Here is a 20,160-nt window from a genome sequence, read left to right as displayed (position 1 = left end):
AACCTCCAGCTCAACACTGTCCCCTTGTCTTGTCTGGACTTGTCCGACCTGCCCAGCTCCTTTTCCACCTATCCACTCCACCCTCTCCTCCCTGACCTATCACCTTCATCTGACCTGTCCTACCTGCCAATCTCCCTTCCCACCTATCCGCTCCACCCTCCTCTCTGACCTATCATCTTCATCCCCACTCAGATTCACCTATTGTACTTTTGGCTACCTTCTCCCCAGCCCCACCAACCTCCCAGCTTACTCTCCAACCTTCAAGCTCCCTGCCTTTATTTCTGATGAAGGGCTTTTGCCCGAAACGTCAATTTTGCCTGTCCTCGGATGCTGCCTGAACTGCTGTGCTCTTCCAGCACCACTGATCCAGTAGCATCAGCATGTACTATCCATAAGGTGCAGTGCAGGAATTCACCAAAGATCCCTAGACAGCACCTTCCAAACCCATGACCACTTCCATCTAGAAGGTAAAGGGCAGCAGAAACTTGGGAACACCATCACCTGCAGATTCTCCTTCTAGCCACTCACCTTCCTAACTTGGAAATATATCACTGTTACTTCACCATTGTTTCAAAATCCTGAATTCCCTCCCTAAGGACATTGTGGGTCAACCTAAACACCTGAACTGCAGCAGTTCAAGAAGGCAGCTCAGAAACAGAGTTGGGGAACTGGAGCTGGAGTTGGATGAACTACGGATCATCCGGGAAACTGAGGGGGAAATTGAGAGGATGTACAGAGAGGTGGTCACTCCCCAGACACAGGATAAGGACAGCTGGGTTACTGTCAGGGGGAGGAAAGGGAACCGACGGTCAGAACAGGGATCCCCTGTGGCCGTTCCCTTCCACAATAAATATACCATTTTGGATACTGCTGGTGGGGTGGCCTACCAGAGGAAAGCCATCATTGTCAGGTCTCTGGCACTTAGCCTGGCACTGTGGCTCAAAAGGGAAGGGGTGTGGGATATAGAAAAGCACTAGTGGTAGGGAACGCAATAGTTAGACTGATTGACAGAAGATTTTGTGGTCAGGAACAGGACTCCAGGAAGGTATGTTGCCTCCCCAGTGCTAGGGATGTCGCTGATCGGGTTTACAGGATTCTGAAGGGAAAGGGTGAGCATCCAGAAATCGTGGTACATATTGGCACCAATGATATAGCCAAGAAAGGGATTGAGGATCTGAAAAGTGACTACAGAGAGTTAGGTTGGAAGCTGAAGAGCAGGACAAGTAGAGTAGTGATCTCAGGTTTACTGCCAGTGCCACGAGATAGTGAGGTGAAGAACAGTCAGCGAATGCAGCTTAACACGTGGCTGTGAGCAGAATAATGCGTGGCTGCAAGGCTGGTACAGGAGGGAGGGCTTCAGATACCTAGACCATTGGGATACCTTCTGGGGAAGGTGGGATCTGTACATGAAGGTTGCGCCTGAACTGTAGGGGCACAAATGTCCTAGGTGGGAGATTTGCCCGTGTGGTTCGGGAGGGTTTAAACTAGTTTGGCAGGGGGTTGGACTCAGAGCCACATGTCTGAGAGGGGGTCAGTTGCAAATGGGGCAGTGACAGAATGTAGTGAATCTATCAGGAAGCTTTCTCACATGATGAAACAAAGGGATCTGTTAAAGTGTGTCCGCTTTAACGCAAGGAGTGTCCGAAATAAGAGTGACGAACTTAGAGCATGGATCAGTACTTGGGGCTACGATGTTGTGGCCATAACGGAGATGTGGGTTTCACAGGGGCAGGAGTGGTTGCTTGGTGTTCCAGGGTTTAGAATGTTTAAAAAGAATAGAGAGGGTGGAAAAAGAGGAGGGGGTGTAGCATTGCTAATCAGAGAGTGCATCACAGCTACAGAAACGAAGGTTGTTGAGGAAGGTTTGCCTACTGAGTCAGTATGGGTAGAAGTTAGGAACAGCAAGGAGTTTTCTACAGACCACCTAATAGCTGTAGAGAGATTGAAGAACTCATAACTGGCAGATTCTGGAAAAATGCAGAAGTAACAGAGTTGTTGTGGGTGATTTCAACTTTCCCAATATCGATTGGAACCTCCTTAGTGCAGATGGTTTGGATGGAGCCGTTTTTGTCAGATATGTTCAGGAGTGTTTCCTTACTCAGTATGTAGACAGACCAACGAGGGGAGAAGCCATTTTGGATTTGGTGCTCAGCAATGAACCAGGACAGGTGTCAGATCTCGCGGTGGGAGAACACTTTGGTGACAGTGATCACAACTGCCTCACGTTTACCATAGCCGTGGAGAGGGAAAGGAGCAGTTACAGAGGGAACATATTTAATTGGGGAAAAGGAAATTATGATGCTATCAAACAGGAGTTGGAAAGTCAGACTGGGAGCAATTGTTCCACAGTGCACAGCAGACATGTGGAGACTGTTTAAGGAGCAATTGTTGCGAGTGATGCATGGATTTGTTCCTCTGAGACAGTAAGAAGGGGTAAGATTAAGGAACCTTGGATGACGAGAACAGTGGAGCTTCTCGTCAAAAGGAAGAAGGCAGCTTACATAAGGTGGAGGAAGCAAGGATCTAGCACAGCTTTAGAGGATTACAGGCTTGCTAGAAAGGAGCTCAGAAATGGACTGAGGAGAGCCAGAAGTGGGCACAAAAAAGGCTAGGGAGAACCCAAAGGTATTTTACTCATACGTGAGGAAAAAGAGAATGATCAGGGAGAAGGTAGGGCCGATCAGGGATAATGGAGGGAACTTGTGCATGGAGTCTGAGCAGATAGGGGAAGCCCTAAATGAGATTTTTGCTTCGGTTTTCACCAAGGAAAGGGACCTTGTTGTGAATGAAAACTTAGAGGAGCTGGGATACAGGCTTGACCAGATCAAGATGGATGAAGTTGATGTGCTGGAAATTTTGGAAAGCATTAAAATTGATAAGTCCCCAGGGCCAGACCAGATTTATCCTCGGCTGCTCTGGGAAGTGAGAAAGTGGGTTGCTAAGCTGCTGACGAGAATATTTGTCTCCTTACTCTCCACGGGAATCATACCAGAGGATTGGAAGGAGGCAAATGTTGTTCCTCTTTTCAAGAAGGGTAATAGGGAAATCCCTGGTGGATGTGGTGTATATGGACTTCAGCAAGGCATTTGATAAGGTTCCCCATGGTAGGCTCATACATAAAGTCAGCAAGTTATGGGATACAGGGAGAGTTGGCGATCTGGATTCAGAATTGGTTGGCTGACAGAAGGCAGAGAGTGGTTGTAGATGGAAAATATTCTGCCTGGAGGTCAGTGTTGAGTTGGGTCCTGCAGGGCTCTGTTCTTGGGCCTCTGCTCTTTGTAGTTTTTATAAATAACTTGGATGTGGAGGTTGAGGGGTGGGTTAGTAAATTTGCAGATGACACAAAGGTTGGAGGTGTTGTCGATAGTATCGAGGGCTACAGCAGGCTGCAGCGTGTCATAGACAGGATACAGAGCTGGGCTGAGAAATGGCAGATGAGTTCAACCTGGATAAATGCAAAGTGATGTATTTTGGAAGGTCGAACTCGAATGCTGAATATAGGATTAAAGACAGGATTCTTGGCAGTGTGGAGGAATAGAGGGATCTGGGTGTGCAAGTACATAGATCCCTCAAAGTTGCCACTCAAGTGGATAGGATTGTTAAGAAAGCATATGGTATTTTGGCTTTCATTAACAGGGGGATAGAGTTTAAGAGCTGCGAGGTTTTGCTACAGCTCTACAAGTCCCTGGTGAGAACACACTTGGAATATTGTGTCCAGTTCTGGTCGCCCTACTATAGGAAAGATACAGAGGCTTTGGAGAGGGTGCAAGGAAGGTTTACCAGGATACTGGAGGGCTTGCCTTATGAAGAAAGCTTGAATAAGTTCAGACTTTTCTCTCTGGAGAGAAGGAGGAAGAGATGAGACCTGATCGAGGTATACAAGATAATGAGTGGAATAGATAGATTCAATAACCAGAGACTTTTCCTCAGGGCAGGATTGATTGGTACGAGGGGTCATAGTTTTAAGATATTAGGAGAAAGGTATAGAGGAGACGTCAGAGGAAGGTTCTTGATGCAGTGAGTTGTGAATGCATGGACTGCGTTGCCAGTGGCGGTGGTGGATGCAGAGTCATTAGGGATATTTAAGCGACTGCTGGACATGCACATGGATAGAAGTGAGTTGATGGGTGCGTAGGTTATTATATTTTACATTAGGACTAAACCTCGGCACAACATTGTGGGCCAAAGGGCTGTGCTGTACTTTCTATGTTCTAAGGCAGCTCAGCACCACCTTCTCAAGGGCAATTAGGGATGCGGGTGGGGGGTGGGGCAATAAAACGCTGGCCACCCACATCCCATGAATGAATTAAAAAAGGGTTGAGCACAAGTCATTACTCCCCATGTAAGTTCCTGTGTATGTGCAGGGTTCAAAATATTTTACAGTCCTGCACACTTAAGTGAAAAGGCTGTGCAAAACAGAAATAAAGACAATACTAATGGCAGGATAAACATCTTGATAGAGTTCTGGAAAAAAAATGGGTCATGCTATAGGAGATTATTTTCAAAACATTGAAGAAGGCGTGCACATCAGATATGGCCAGCAGGTTTACAGCAAGACTTCTGCAGGAAGGAAGTGGTATAGCAGTTCTGAATGACATGTTTACATTCAAATTATATTACAATGTATCAGAGAAACAGAGTTCATTGGGGTGGTGGGGGGTGGGGGTTGGAGGGAAGAGAGGTTGGCAGGGCACTGTTATTTACTCCAGTTTCAAGTAGTCATAAATTATGATGGTTATTCCACAATTGGAAAAGAATATTTAAACATAATCTAGGTACGACTATATCAGTAAGCATATTGTCTTCACCTTAATTTACTCTATATTCTGCCCTTCAGAATGATTTAAATCAGATTTGCAAAGGTATTTATTACAATAGAAAACTCCCCTGCAACATAATCCAATGTTGCTTGGCTTCCAACTAAAAGTGTAAAGGTATTCTCCCATTGGGAATAAATGCACTCTAATTTCAGTTCTTTTAAGTGTTAGATTGGTAACATCCTAGTTATCAATGAGGCAGTACAATAAAAAGTGAAGTAACCTTACTTTGGTTTGGTGGCTATCCCTTTAAATCCATTTTTTAAAATTCCATTCATAATATGTAAGTAGGTAGAAGGTCAAATCCCATACTTCTACCTGGATCGTTACAATGAGTTTCAGGTTTTATGGGAGATGCCACCACGTTCAAACAAGCATATACTTGTTCAGGTTTTAATAGTTGTTTTCTTTTGAATCTGGCTATTATTCATTTTCATCTGTATCATGTGTACCTGAATTCAAATGAGTGCAAATGAGTTGAGAGAATCTGTTTCAGGAGTTTTGGTTCAATTCCACAATGGTAAGAAAAATATAAAGAAACTATTAATTCATAGAAATGGTATTTCAGACATAAATGTTCAATAGGATGAGCTTGATGTTATCCTGTTATATTAGCTGTTTATTTGCTTCATTTCTTCTGCAGTAAATTCTCTTTAATAGCTTAAATCTATAATGATGTCTGTTATATTACCATATTGGTTATTGAAAATGGGGGAAGAATCTTGAGGGCACAAAGTCATTCAATTGGTTACTTGAAAGGTTTTCTGTTTGTTATCCGAGGCATGTTATGTCAAGCTTACCTAAATATTAAGACTAATGAAGGTATCATCTAAGACATTGGCAATTAAAACTCGATTACAAATAATAATTTTAGAATGTAGTGTGAAACAATTCAAAAATGCAACATACACCTTGACTTTACTCTTTCTCTTTCTTTGTGCAAAATGCTAAAAATGACTAGGATCTCTGGATTCACAATCTTTCAATACTAGATCAAACCTGTAACTTCTTTAACTAATTGACTATTGTTCGGACAGTGATGGCGGCATTGAAACCTGTTTAATTTGCTTTCTGACCTCATGCTGGGAGCTTGTTTAGCTATGTTACTTTGAATCAAGGAAATGCTTTGAAGGATGTCGTCTTTTGGATTGAATTGTGATTGAGAAATCGTAAATGTTTGCTGTTCTTAGCACTGAGTTTCTCAAAAGGTGGAGTGGTTTTGGGGGTGAGGGAGAGATAATAGTCTCAGTGGGTTGGTAGTGGTAGAAGAGTAAGTCAGGAATTGATGTAAACCTGCCTTCAGAAAATGTTAAGCAGTTTCAATGACTTGGAACCCTATTTTGATCATTTAATCCATTTAGGTTTGGCTTTCGCAGCGGTACCATTTTGATTTTCTTCATCCCACTTTGAACTTCAAAGAGGAAGTACAACACCAGCCTATGTTACAATACTTGTGGTGAATTTCTGTTCTTTGGTAAGTGTTGAATTGAAGACAGTGAAAACTGCTGACTGTCATTTAACATATAAACTTCACATTACAGCTGGTTTAAATTATCGTTATCCAAATTAGATATAGTGTTATTTTGAGATTGTGTAAATAAGACTATCTCTGATCTGACTTCTGATTCTGGCATGAATATCACAGACTGTATTATTTATGTGTTAGTTACCAAAACTATAAGAGTGTAAGCTTGGAACTAATATCTTAGGGGACATTCAGTTTGTTGTTTCTCTGTGAGAACAACTTAGCTAGTCCAGTAGGTCTTCACTCAAAATCGTGGCTGTGTTCCTAAAAATCATGACTCTAGTAACTTGAAATGAAACATTGATTTGCTTATGTTAAAACTGTAGTTAGGTTTTATAGGACCCTTCTTCCCAGAAAGAAACAAATATTAAAAATTATACCCCCAAGTTAAAATTTTACATTGTCGAGAAGTGTGGCTAATGTAGGAATTTAGCAATGAAATAGATTTCAAAATGAAATGAGCTTAAAAATCTGAAAGAAAAATGTAACTTGCTGCTAACAATTCCTTTTTTCTTGCCAGAGATCCTGCTTCCCAAAATTCCTGCTCCTGATTCCCCCCTCCGCCCCCCCCCAGTCATTGTAGATTTCCTCTGCTACTGGACCCTCCCAAAAGTGGCCATTTTCCCTCCATGAATTGCAGCCTCTGGATGCTACCATGCCCCCAAGGCTCATTCCCATCCATAATTGACCGTGACAGGTTGGGCAACACAGGCCAGTCCTGAGAGCTATGCTTGCACGCTATGAACAAACTTTTCAAAAGAAACAAAATGACACAGATATAATTTTCAGGGGAAACTAAACTACTTCAGAAATACTTTACTGGTTTGCATAAGGTTATGACCATGGATGTTTTTAGCTTTTAACTCCAAAATGTGTTTTTCAAAGATAATTGGTGCAAAGACAAAATTATTGCAGATTTGGAAGAATTCTGTGTCGGATCAATGGGATGTAACACCTAAAGATGTTAAAGATACCCCAAACAGACTGCACCGTGATTTCTTATGACTGCACAGTTCATGAGGGGCTGAAACACTTGCTCAGCAGCAAGCCACCCCTGCAGCCTAAGCTGCAGAAACAGTGTTTTTCCCAATGAGAAGTACACAAGGACAAGGGTTAAAAAGTGAAATTCAGTTCTACTGCAGTGTGCTGGAAGGACTGAATGTTCATATGTGCTTCAGCCTATGTTTGAGTGATAATGTATTGTGAAGATCATGGTCAAAGAACCACACAAAGTTGCCCTTGTGTTGCTGGTAAACACATTCTCCCATTCTGAGAGCTAGAGGTCAGCGAGCTAGCAGACCAAAACAGGAAGATCCTCTGTCACAATACTGAAAACCAGTTGAAAAAGGAATCAGGACAGAGCAGCATACTAAACTAAGAATCACAAAACCAAAGATTCAATTACCCATGGCAAAAGTACTAGTAACCTTTACTGCAATAGCCATAAAGTTCAACGGCTCTTTGCAAACAAGTTAAAGACCAATCCACTTTTGGATATTTTAAATCACTCAATTTGTTCATGTTATGACACCCCACTGGAACAGATGGGACTTGAACCCTTGCCTTCTGGCCCAGAGCTAGGGGGCGCTACCACTGCAACTCAAGTGCCCCTGATCTCTATATTATATGATTTGATTGATTATCTCATGAAATACAATGAAAAGTGTTGTTTTGCATGCTACGTAGTCAGCTTGTACCATACAAAGCGCATCAGGGTAGCAGACCAGAGTGCAGAATACAGTGTTATAGCCAAAGAAAAGGTGCAGAGAGGTGGATCAGAATTAACGTTTGAGAGGCCCATTCAAAAGTAAGCTGACAGTGGGGAAGAAGTTACTTCTGAATCAGTTTGTGTGTGTATTCAACTCATCATCTACCAGACAAGAGGGTGGAAGAAAGTATAACTGGGGTGCGAAGTATCTTTGGTTATATTTTATCTGTAAGCCCTTGTGTTTAATTAATTTTTCACACATTTATTAATTAATGAACTTTGCTAACTCAAAGTATGGTAAAATTGGTCCCTTTAAAAACATCAGTTCATTTGGATCTGGGAGAAGGTAGCCATAGGGGCAAAGATCTTTTAACTTCATTGCAACCAATCGAAGAGGTGCGTAAATCGAGAAGGGGAGCCAGTTCATTTCTCCTTGCCCAAAAGCTTACCACTTCTGGGTATCCCAGAAACTCTTAACGAATTGGGAAACCTTACCTAGGGTCTGGATGTGACAATAACAATATTTTGATCATGAGGGTGTGGTGCTTTTATGATATGCAACATGCGATAATAGATGTAAAGTTGAATGTCGTTAATTACTTCAAGCTCTAATTCAGTGTTTTGTAGCCAGTAGATTGAATAGTTTCACTGTATCTCCTCTGAACTCCTTTAGTAGCCAGCTAAGTTCAGTTGAATTATGAGATACCAAAAACAACCTTTTTTTTTCAGATCATCATCCATTATTAGGTATCATCTTCCAGAAATAAATTACTGTTTCTTGCCTGAGTTTTGGTGCAAGATATCAAAGCTATGCAAAAAGACACAGCTGTGTATGGCCATGTACATGTGTACACATCAACCTGAAGAGGCAGAATGTGTTCAAGGTCAGCTGTTTGTTCCTCAAACAGCTGAAGCTTGTAGGGAGCTTCAGAGCTTTGTTGAAGGAGAGTTTAAATTAATTTGGTTGGGAGATAACCATCAAGATGAAACCTTAAGGAGGTCAAGGTAAACATAGAGAAGGGCAAATAGCATGAGAGTGGAGACTAGTTCAAAAATATAAAGGGACCGGTCAAAGGGAAAATGTACTGCAGGCTAAGGTATGTTTGGATTGATGCAGTGGTAGTGTCCCTACCCTTGGGCCAGGACACCTGGCTTCAAGTCCCACCTGCTCCAAAGGTGTATAATAACATCTCTGAGGCTCTCTGGTTGAAGAGGGGAAAATGCAAACCAGTTAAAGGACTGCTTTGTTCAACCAGGTTACAAAGCACCAGAACCTGCATGTCATTAGTAATACTTAAAAAAAAAAGCAGTGCTTCCCATTCCAATCTTTGGAGAGGGAGATGAGGAAAATTGGTTGAATGTAAGTATATGCAATATGGTAAATAAAGTTTCTTTTATCTGTTTCTTATGAAATGATCTTCTAACGAGTGAACATGAGTGTCTGAGGGGAGCTGTGACTCCTTAGGAACCAAAAGTGAGGTATTCTTACAGCAACATACATGATAATGAGGCCGAGGACGGCTGAAGAACTAAATGAATGGTTTCCATCTCTTTTCACCAGAAAGCAATATGCAGATATGGCAGTAAAAGATGAGATAATTATACTGGACAGGATAAAAATAAGAGGTCCTTAATAGCTTGGCAATCCTCAAAATAGAAATGTAACCTGATCTGAATGGAATGTGTTCCAAGTTATTGAGAAAAGGGTGGAAATTGTGAGGCTCTTTCCACACACTTCCAGTTCCGTTTAAGTTTGGAAATAATTTCAGAGGATTGAAAATTGCACCCTGTTCCAAAAAAGGTGAGAGGTATAAGCCTGGCAACTACAGGCCAATGGCCAGAGAAGAATTTGAGACTACAGGGTAAAGAAAATATGTTTAAAATGTTATGGATAGACAAATGAAAACACAGATTAGTTGAAGGCTGATCATGTTTGACTAAGTTAATGGAATTCATTAATGAAATACTGGATAGCTTGACTAGAGTAGTGTGCTTGTTGTTTATATGAACTTTCAACTAATGTTGTCCAGAGTACTACAAATCAATTGTCATAAAATTTAGTGACATTGACAGTATGAATACAAAAATGGTTAAGGAGAGGAAGGGAGAGTGACGATGGCTAATTATTTCTCGGGCTGCAGGCCGTATAAATAAGTAGTAGAACATAGAACAGTACAGCGCAGCACAGGCCCTTCAGTCTATGATATTGTGCCAAACATGATGCCAAAATAAACTAATGTCTTCTGCCTGCCCTTGGTCCATATCCCCCGATCCTTGCATATCCATGTACTTGACTAAAAGTCCCTCAAACACCCCTATCGTACCTGCCTCCTCCACCATCCTTAGCAGCACGTTTCAAATCCTATCTCTGTGTGTTTAAAAAAAAAACTTACCCCTCACATCTCCCTCTCCAAAGATTGGAATGAGAAGCACTGCTTTTTTTTTAAGTGTTATTAATGACATGCAGGTTCTGGTGCTTTGTAACCTGGTTGAACAAAGCAGTCCTTTAACTGTTTTGCATTTTCCCTCTTCCTCCAGAGAGCCTTCATCTGTCTGATTGGGTCTGGTAGAGGTATTGTTGGAATTCTGATAAGTCAGCTTGTAAGACACCATTTTATCATAACAAAAGCAAAATGGCAATTATGTTAACTTTGGATTATTATTCCACAAAACAAAGTGAACTGTGCTGGAATTCTTTGTGTTATTATTCCAATTTCTTGAATTTTCATAAGTTTTAAAATCTCTCACCTTTAGCAGGACTCATGGTGTTGTCTAAGAGTTAGTTAAATTCTAAATATTAGTCTTCTGATGCGGAGATCCACATCGGTCATGTGATTTCTGGGAACCACCTTGCAAGATTGTCATTTATTTTGTCAGATCACCTTCCTGTACAAAATATATACTTTTGTGCCAGGAGTAATTTATAAAGCCATGTTGCATGGATGATCTGAGATATTTGTTAAAACATGTGATATAGTAAATAGAAACTACTTATCTGGAGGGAGAATCTGGAACATCCGGAAATAATATTAGAAAATAAATCATTTAGGTGTGATTTTAAAAGGTATTTTTACTCAAAGGTTAATGATGAAACAAACATGAGATGCTAAATTAGTTAATCCGGTTCCTATGTTCCAAATTATGATAAGACCCAGAAAAGAATTCTGCTTATAGGTTTAATTGTGAGAATTTCTTTTCACTTTTGCAAACTAAGGATGACTTCGCTTTAGGTTAAACTGAACACTTAACAAAGATATAATCCACCTTCTGACCTTGTTAAATGTGGATGTTTCTACCTCTAGGCACTAATTTGGACCAACTATGAAAAGGCCCCTTGTCTTCACAGTAATATGATTTTTAGATTTTTCTCCCCATGCACAGCCGAGGTGTTGCAAACACCATTTTAATATATCTCTAGGCATTATGGCATTTTCCTGCATATTTGACTTAATATTTGGCAATAATGATAAATCCTTGAATATAAAGGATGTGTGTTCTGCTTATGGGAGAAAATGATGATTGAAAGAGAGAATCTCATGCAGATGTGAGACCTCTGAATAAGAGTTCTGTTCTGATAAAACATTAACTTACCATAACTAATGCCACAGGATATCCACTTATAAGATTGTAGCTGAACATAGAAAATCACTTATTGTTCTCTAGACCATAAATAGTTTGGAAATAATGTAATTTGTTTGTGTTTCTAGGTGAGTTTTCAACTCTAGATTGGAATGGAGAAGATAGAGACAAATAATGGCAATGAAGCTAATCACAACACAACAACTCTTGTCTTGCATCGGGCAAAGATGCCAGCCAGTATCATCATCTCTACAGTTCTGTTCATTGCAGAAACTGTAGCTGGTGGCTTTCTGTGTGCAGTGTACAGTCGTTGGGGTGATTCATATTGGTTAGGACTAACTATCTCCTTCATGTTAGTACCATCTGTACTGGTGCAGTTTTCACTGATCTTAATCCATCGTGAACTGGGCATGAACAGACCTTTTATACTGCTGCTTCATCTACTGCAGATGGGACCCATCATCAGGTTAGCAATAAGTGCAACTATCATAACATTTGTTATCAGTCAAAGTTGATTAAATATAATGTTTGTAGTTTGTTAACAGCATTAAAATATTTTGGCAAGCTTTTATGCTTATTAGCACTCTTTCTATCAATTATTTCAACCATGTGGTCAGTTTGACTTCAAAAAAGCTGCAAAGTGGCTCAGTGGTTAGCACTGCTGCCTCACAGCGTCAGGGGTGTGGGTTCGATTCCAGCCTCGGGTGACTGTCTGTCTGTGTGACATTTGCATATTCTCCCAGTGTCTGCATGGGGTTTCTCTGGGTGCTCGGGTTTCCTCCCACAGTCCAAAGATGTGTAGGTTTGGTGAATTGGCCATGCTAAATTGCCCATAGTGTTGAGTGTGCATTAGTCAGGGGAAATGTAGAGTAATAGGGTAGGGAAATGGGTCTGTGTAGGATACTGTTTGGAGGGTCGGTGTGGACTTGGGCCAAATGGCCTGTTACCACACTGTAGGGATTCTATGTAAAAGATGAAACCCCATTGTATTTCTATAATTTTCCATTTCCATGACAGACTAGGGACAGTTTTTGTGTAATGTTGTTACATGCATCAAGATTGATGAAACTTAAACCTGTGCTTGAAACCTGTTTCTCTTGAAAAGTCCTCAAAGTTTCATCCTATTTATCTAGATAGGGTTAAAACACAAGCCCAAGTGGTAACGATTGTTGGGTAACATACTTTGCTAGTCAGTTTGAACTGTAAATTAATTTAGACCATGTTAGAATAGAAACTACAGAAATTTGAAAAATATGACAAATCATTGGGATGCAAACCACCAGGTACTGGAAATTTAACCCTAAGTCCCAGTATTTATTAATTATGATTTCCTTGCATATTAAATTCATCAGGTTTCTCCGGTGGAATTATTTCTGGTTTGGAGGATACTAATGATCCTCTTCCTTTGTGAAAGGTGATACTTTGTATCATTTCTCTAATTGGACCCATATTCCTCTTTACCATACCTTTATCTTTAATATTAAAACATTTGTTATTTGCACTGATACTCATGATGTGTTCCTCTTGTTGTATGACCATTTTTGCCTCATTGTTATTTATTTTCTCTGCCTTTGTTGTTTTTCTTTAAATTATTGTGCCATCTTCAAAAAGATCTGTCCTAAAGTTATCTCCTAATGGATGCTCAGCAACTGCCGTTTGGGTTAAGCCACAAAACTAGGGAGGCTCTAAGTTTTTTTTTGAAATTTGCTGGTCATTTTGTGCCATAAATGTATAATGCCCTTAGAGCCTTTAATGCCTTAAATTTTAAAAAGTTTTATAATATGACTTGCACCAAATCCTAACTGTGTCCTAACTAGGTTGCACACAGCTTGCATTGTCCATCTTGCCTAAATCTATATGCGCTCTGTCATTTGAAATTGAAGATCTTGCTATATTCTCTTTTTAGAACTTCTTAATGGATTTGACTGAGCAACTTCAGACTGCCTGATTAATTTACTAGGTAAATGATTAGGTAGAGATTTCTATTCAGAATGACCTTTCATATGAACACAGAAAATGCATTCTGAATCAATTGCTATGGAACTATTAAGTTTTGCAATAAAAATAATTGTTAATTTTCAAGAATTAATATTTTCATTTGTAAATTAATGAATTCTATAAGTCACGGTGTATTACCCATTTGAAACTGATCCTATTACATTAAAATATTAGTTCTAGAACATTTCAATTGCATCTAGCGCACCAGCATCCCTTTACTTCCTGCTACCTTCCTAGACATGATCCATCGAAATGAAAAATTGCACACGCAGTGTCTTTTTTTAATTGACAACAAAATTCTTGGCACTGACGATCAACTTCATTCAGCCAATGTTTAGTAATCCCATTGGAGCAAGCAGAAATGGTGACAGTGATAGAAATGGGACTCAACAATGTATAAATAGCAAAAGTGCTACATTGTTAGGTTTAAAATAATTTGATAATGCCAAAGTTATTCCAGATGTGATCTCTCATCCCTAAGGGATCAGACTATCAATTTAGATGCATGATATCTGGAAATGCAGCCTTCTAAAGTGTGGAACATAAATCTATGCTGTACCTAAGAGACTAGTATCCACTGTATCGTGATTTCTGATTTCAGAAGGCATAAATGTAAACACTGTATTGAACTTTGACTTAACCTGTAAGTAGGGCTATAACCTATAAATGAAACTTAAAATACCATTTCTACAATCAGTCATACCATGTAAACAGTCAGAAAATGTTTACTGATCGCCAACAGTGTCCATATGAAAGTGCAGTTTTTCATAGTTTAGCATTTTAACCAGTTTAACGTAAGTGTAAAATGAAAATTTGTACTCAGTATAAATATTACAGTGAAATTGGGTCCCTAATCTTAAACAAAATCCCAAAGGAAGCAAAATTCCGCCTCCAGGGATTCACAGAATTCTGTGACTATATTAATGTTATCTTACTAGACTGTAAACAGAAAATAATGAGAAATTAAGTTGACATTTCAGGTCAGTGGTCTTCCATCAGACTTTTAGGATTTCCACAATCGACAGTTTTATAATTTGGAGGTGCTGGTGTTGGACTGGGGTGTACAAAGTTAAAAATCACACAACACCAGGTTATAGTCCAACAGGTTTAATTGGAAGCACTAGCTTTCGGAATGCCGCTCCTTCATCAGATAACAACCACCTGATGAAGGAGAGGGCACTCCGAAAGCTAGTGCTTCCAATTAAACCTGTTGGACTATAACCTGGTGTTGTGTGATTTTTAACACAGTATTATAGCTTTTGTTTTCATTATTTCAGTACAATGTAGTTCAGGGTATTAAAATTAAGAGGCACTTGACCTACCTTTGACATCAAAGACACCAACAGCTACATGCACTTTACCATAGTAAAATTTTCAGAAATCCTTCATTGAAGCATTATCAAATAAAATTGAACACCATATTAGAGTAAATGACCAATGGATTAGTAAAATAAGTCAGTTTTGAAGAGTTTGGAGGGGGAATTCCAGAGCTTGAGGGCTTGGCAGCTGAAGGCTATTTAGTGGAACAAGTAAAATCAAGAATGCTAAAGGCGATGGGACTGTATAAACACAGAGGATTGGAAAGGACTGAAGGGATTGACAAAAAAACATTCAATTGGCGTGATTCCCTCCTTCTGAAACGAAAGTCAAATATGATGGTTTGCCCTCTTTACTCCCATCATTCCTATCACTTTGGCACTCTCAACCATGTCTTTTTGCATTATGCCGACTTTATATTGAGGATAGGCGGTGGAGTAATCGTGGGACTGGGAATGGATTTATATTCTGAAGTTCAGATTCATTAGCATTTGAAATTCAAAGCATTTATGAAGAATTTTCATGAAGGAAGTTAAACAGTTAGCTCAGCTCATTATGGGCTAGATAACGTATTTGTGGAAAGAAAGTTTTTCCTCATTCCATTGCTAATTATTTTCTTTTGAGTGAATGCAGGTAATCCTTCTTCCATGATCTTTCATTAAAGCTAAGATTGGATTCTTGCATTTTTGAGAAAAATTAATTCTGTCTCTGCTTTTGTCAGGTGTGTAGAAGCTATAATTGTGTTCTGCAAGTCTGGGAAACATGAAGAACCATATGTCAGTATCACCCGAAAGAAAAGACTCCATCATGGACAATCAAATGAATTTGAAAAAGAAATGGGCCATTCAACAAGAAAGTTGACTATTCACCGTAATGCATTTCAGCGGGCGTCAGTAATTCAAGCCTTTATGGGCTCCACCCCACAGCTCACCCTCCAGCTGTATATAAGTATAATGGAAAAATACATTCCACCAGCACGAGGTAATGTGTTTGCTCTTGCTGTCTAAGGTCTAAATAGAGACACTATAGTGCTTCTAACAGTACTGTGATATTGTCTGCAAAATACTGGAAAAACAACTATTCACACCCATGTGTAGGTTTTGCAAAGTTCTGAAAATACCAAGGGAGAATACTCATTGATCTAATTTACTTAATTTGTTTATAAATATAACAATCTTACTGAGCTCCATGGAAAATTTGCATTTGTTTTATGTTTTTCATATTCTTTGCCATGTATTTGCCCACTCACTCCACTAAACCAAATCACACTGAAGATTGTCATCGCAGTTTGTCCTCCCATCCAGTGTTGTGTTGTTTGCAAACTCAACTTCCACCATCTGCTATGTTGAGACTTGAACTCATGTTCCCAGAACTTCTGGATTACCAGCCATTGACATTCATAGATTCCCTACAATGTGGAAACAAGCCCTTCAGCCCAATGAGCCCACACCGACCCTCCGAAGAGTAACCCACCCGGCCCCATTCCCCTACCCTATAGTTGCCCCTGACTAATGCACCTAACCTCCACATCCCTGACCACTATGGGCAATTTAGCATGGCCAATTCACCTAACCCGCACATCTTTTGGATTGTGGGAGGAAACCGGAGCACCCAAAGGAAACCCATGCAGATATGGGGAGAATGTGCAAACTCCACACAGATAGTTGCCCGAGGTTAGAATTCAACCTGGGACCCTGGTGCTGTGAGGCAGCACTGCTAACCACTGAGCCACCATGCCGCCTCTAAAAAACATGCAAACACCACACAGACAATTGCCCGAGGATGGGATCGAACCCAGGTCCCTGGTGCTATGAGGCTGCAGTGCTAGCAGCTTGCTCCCTAACATAACATCATAATTGAGGAGAAACTGAGGTCTGCAGATGCTGGAGATCAGAGATGGAAAAGTGTTGCTGGATTCCTGAAGAAGGGCTAATGCCCGAAACGTCGATTCTCCTGTTCCCTAGATGCTGCCTGACCTGCTGCGCTTTTCCAGCAACACATTTCCATAACATCATAATTGTCAAGTCATGGCATGATCCTCCAAGATAAATATAGCAATGGTGAATTTTGTTGTATATGAAGGCTATGCCATTTTGAAGAAATGCATTACCAAAAATTGATCAATCTCTTTTTGTTTTCCTTAGTTTATGCACAACACACCAGTACAAAGTACTCCAAAGCTCATTGTAGCTGAAGTCAGATAAAGAGTGAGCCCTTGAACTGATGTTCTAACATTAGAGATGTTTTCTTATTTCATTACTGTGATGTTTTTCCAATTTTTGTTGGCCTCAAAGTTGTGATGCTCCTGGACTGATTTTGGTGTCATGCCAGCCAGGAATGTGTCATATAAGCAATCCTGTGCTGTTTATTTGTTTAATGGGTTGTGGGCTTTACTACTTAAAATTTTAAAGCCCTTGAAATGAATAGCTTGGGAAGCCATTTCAGAGAACATTTTGAGAGTCGACCACATTCCTGTGGGTCTGGAGTCACATGAGGCCATATGAGATGAGGGCAGCAGATTTCCTTCCCTAAACAATATTATGGAAAATGGTTACATGTTAGTCATTAGAAAGTGGTGGATAATGTCAAAATTGGAAACCGTGTCTTTTCAACCTCTTGAGTTCATACACTTATTTACAGCAGTTCAAATGCTTAGTGTGGTGGAATGTGTTGTGCATAAATTACTGAGTCCCATTCTTATAGTTATTCCTAACTGGGATCAATTATCAGAACACAGTGCATGATCTTGGGACTTTTTAAATTCTGTATGACTTGTACCAACACACTTAGCCAACAGTTGATTCTTATCACTAGTCTTTCTCGATTTAGTTTTTGTTATCCACTGAATCATGTCTCTTCTTGTTCAGTTGCTCTCATGGTGATGTCATTGCTGTCAGTGACCTATGGAGCCCTGGTGTGTAACATTCTGTCCATTCAGATCAAGTATGATGACTACAAGATTCAAATGAGACCAGCTGCTTACATATGCATCATCCTGTGGCGCAGCTTGGAAATTGCTACACGAGTTACAGTGTTGGTGCTGTTCAGCACAGTGTTGAAGCAGTGGATCTTCGCTGTGGTCTCAATTGATTTTCTGGTCTACTTTTTCCTCCCGTGGGTGGAATTCTGGTGTAGTCACTCACCATTTCCTGAAAACATCGAAAAGAACTACAAACGGTTTGGCTCAGCTGTTGTACTGTTGCTTGTTACCATTCTCTATGCTGGAATTAATGTGTTCTGCTGGTCAGCGGTCCAGCTTATGCTAAGTAATCGTGACTTGATTAGCAAGAATCAGAACTGGGTTAGGTTGTCTGTCTATTATATATTGCGGTTTATTGAAAATGCAGTGCTTCTAATTATATGGTACTTTTTCAAAACAGAAGTGTATGAGTACTTCTGCTCCCCCCTGCTGGTAGTTCAGTTAATTATTTGCTACAGCCTAGCCATCATTTTCATGCTCCTCTTCTATCAGTACTGCCATCCGTGTAGGTTGCTTTTCACACACAACGTTGTAGACTGTCTCCAGTGCTCATGTTGGAAGGAACCTCGCTTTGAGTCTGCAGTTGAGGATTCATAATTCAGCTATGTTAGAACAAGAGAGAGCTGCAGTGAAAACGTGATTTTGTTTTTCTCTTGGTAGTGAAAGGTTTTGCAAGCTGGTGAATTTCACGAGGAGCATGAATAATGAATTGTGCAGAGAAAAGAACAGTATGACCTTGCAGATCAAAGCATTCTACTGCTGTAATCTGGATCAGTGCCTGGAATGTTACCTTCTACATGAGCTCATCACAAGACGGTAAAGCTAACTTGTGGCTTCCTTTTATGTGAAAACTGGCAGCCAAAGGAGTTGCAACATTTCTGGGATAGTCTCCCCGAAACCACAGAAAGCCCTAACCAACAGATGCACCCATTAACAACAAAAATACCTTGGATCTTGTCGACATTTTGGAATATCAAGGCTGGATCTGCATTAAACAGAAAAAAAATATTTGTATTTAATGAAAGATTGTTGATTTTGCATAGTTTTTTTTTCCCTCTGATGCACTTTTGATTTCTGTGTGGTAGCCTCATAATGAGCTTTAAAACATCATTCACTGGAATGTAATGGTAATTTTTCTCAAAGGCTCAAAGTTATTTAAATTAGTGTGAATTTGATTTTGTGGTAGAAATGGTTTGGTTTGTTTTCATTTATTGTCAAGTTTTCTTCATTCACTTTCCACAAATTCTATCTTCTTTTCTTAGATATAGCCTGTTGCATTCTGATTAAATGGGTATTATTGAGCTTTGTTTTTAAATTCATTCAAGGGAAGGGCATGTCTCTGGCTAGGCCATCATTTATTGTCCATCCCTAATTGCTCAGAGGGCAGTTAAGAGTCAACCACATTGTTGTGGGTCTGGAATCACACATGTCTGCCAAACCAAGGAAGAATGGCAAATTTCCTTCCCTAGAAGGCATTCTGAACCAGATGGGTTTTTCCAACAATTGGCAATGGTTTTGTGGTCATCGTTAGACTCTTAATTCCAAATTTTTAAAATTGAATTCCGATTCTACCATGTGCCACGGCAGATTTTAAATCCAGGTCCCTAGAACATTATCTGGGTCTCTGGATTAACAATCCGGCGATAATACCACTTAGGCCATCACCATTATGGATACGAATCACAACATTGTGTAATTATGTTTGTGAAGGTGCTTTTCAAAGAACATCATATCTGGCCTAAATCTTACTTTCACTAAATGTATAATCCAGCAAGAGTCTGCAGATATTACCAGCCATGTGTTTGAAAAATCTAGTTTGGGATTCACTTTTCTAGTTTGTTCGCAAATTCGTTTTGCTTTTCATCTTCCCGATTTGCACAGCCCATGTTCAATTTCTTTCTGGCAAAAGAGACAATTTCATCACTCTGATGTTTTAATTTATATTCAAGAATGCATTACACTATCAGGATTGCAATGGAGCAATTCACTATTAAAGCATGGTTTTCTCTTGTTTTTTCATAACCTTTTAAGTACCTGCTGGTATCTGCTTTCTCATACCTTTTTTGACTTCCTGTGCATGGTAATTTCAAATGACGTTGCTTCCTTTCCAACTGCCATTAATCCTTTGGGATCAGTTTGATACTCTCTTGACAGTTTAAGCTTTTGATTCTGCAGACAACACTTTAGTTGAAAATTTAATATCTATAGCAGGATTACAGCAAGTCATAGGTTTTTG

At 39.9% G+C, this 20,160-nt stretch overlaps 1 protein-coding gene across 3 annotated transcripts in view; it reads left to right on the top strand.

Annotated features, from left to right (window-relative positions):
• The window catches only part of LOC122557245 (membrane transport protein XK-like), a 40,553-nt gene extending 21,253 nt beyond the window's left edge, over nt 1–19,300 (top strand). For all 3 annotated transcript variants that reach the window (XM_043704739.1, XM_043704740.1, XM_043704741.1), the window contains exons 2-5: nt 6,179–6,291; nt 11,758–12,095; nt 15,666–15,925; nt 17,812–19,300. In XM_043704739.1, the coding sequence (XP_043560674.1) occupies nt 11,782–12,095; nt 15,666–15,925; nt 17,812–18,521 (1,284 nt within the window). In that variant the 5' untranslated portion in view covers nt 6,179–6,291; nt 11,758–11,781 and the 3' untranslated portion in view covers nt 18,522–19,300. The remainder of the gene's footprint in view (nt 1–6,178; nt 6,292–11,757; nt 12,096–15,665; nt 15,926–17,811) is intronic.
• The last annotated feature ends 860 nt before the right edge of the window (nt 19,301–20,160 follow it).

Source organism: Chiloscyllium plagiosum, chromosome 15 (genome assembly GCF_004010195.1).
Source record: "Chiloscyllium plagiosum isolate BGI_BamShark_2017 chromosome 15, ASM401019v2, whole genome shotgun sequence".
Classification (NCBI taxonomy): Eukaryota; Metazoa; Chordata; class Chondrichthyes; order Orectolobiformes; family Hemiscylliidae; genus Chiloscyllium; species Chiloscyllium plagiosum.
The sequence above is the reverse complement of the archived record's forward strand: the minus strand, read 5'-3'. Positions and strand labels throughout refer to the sequence as shown.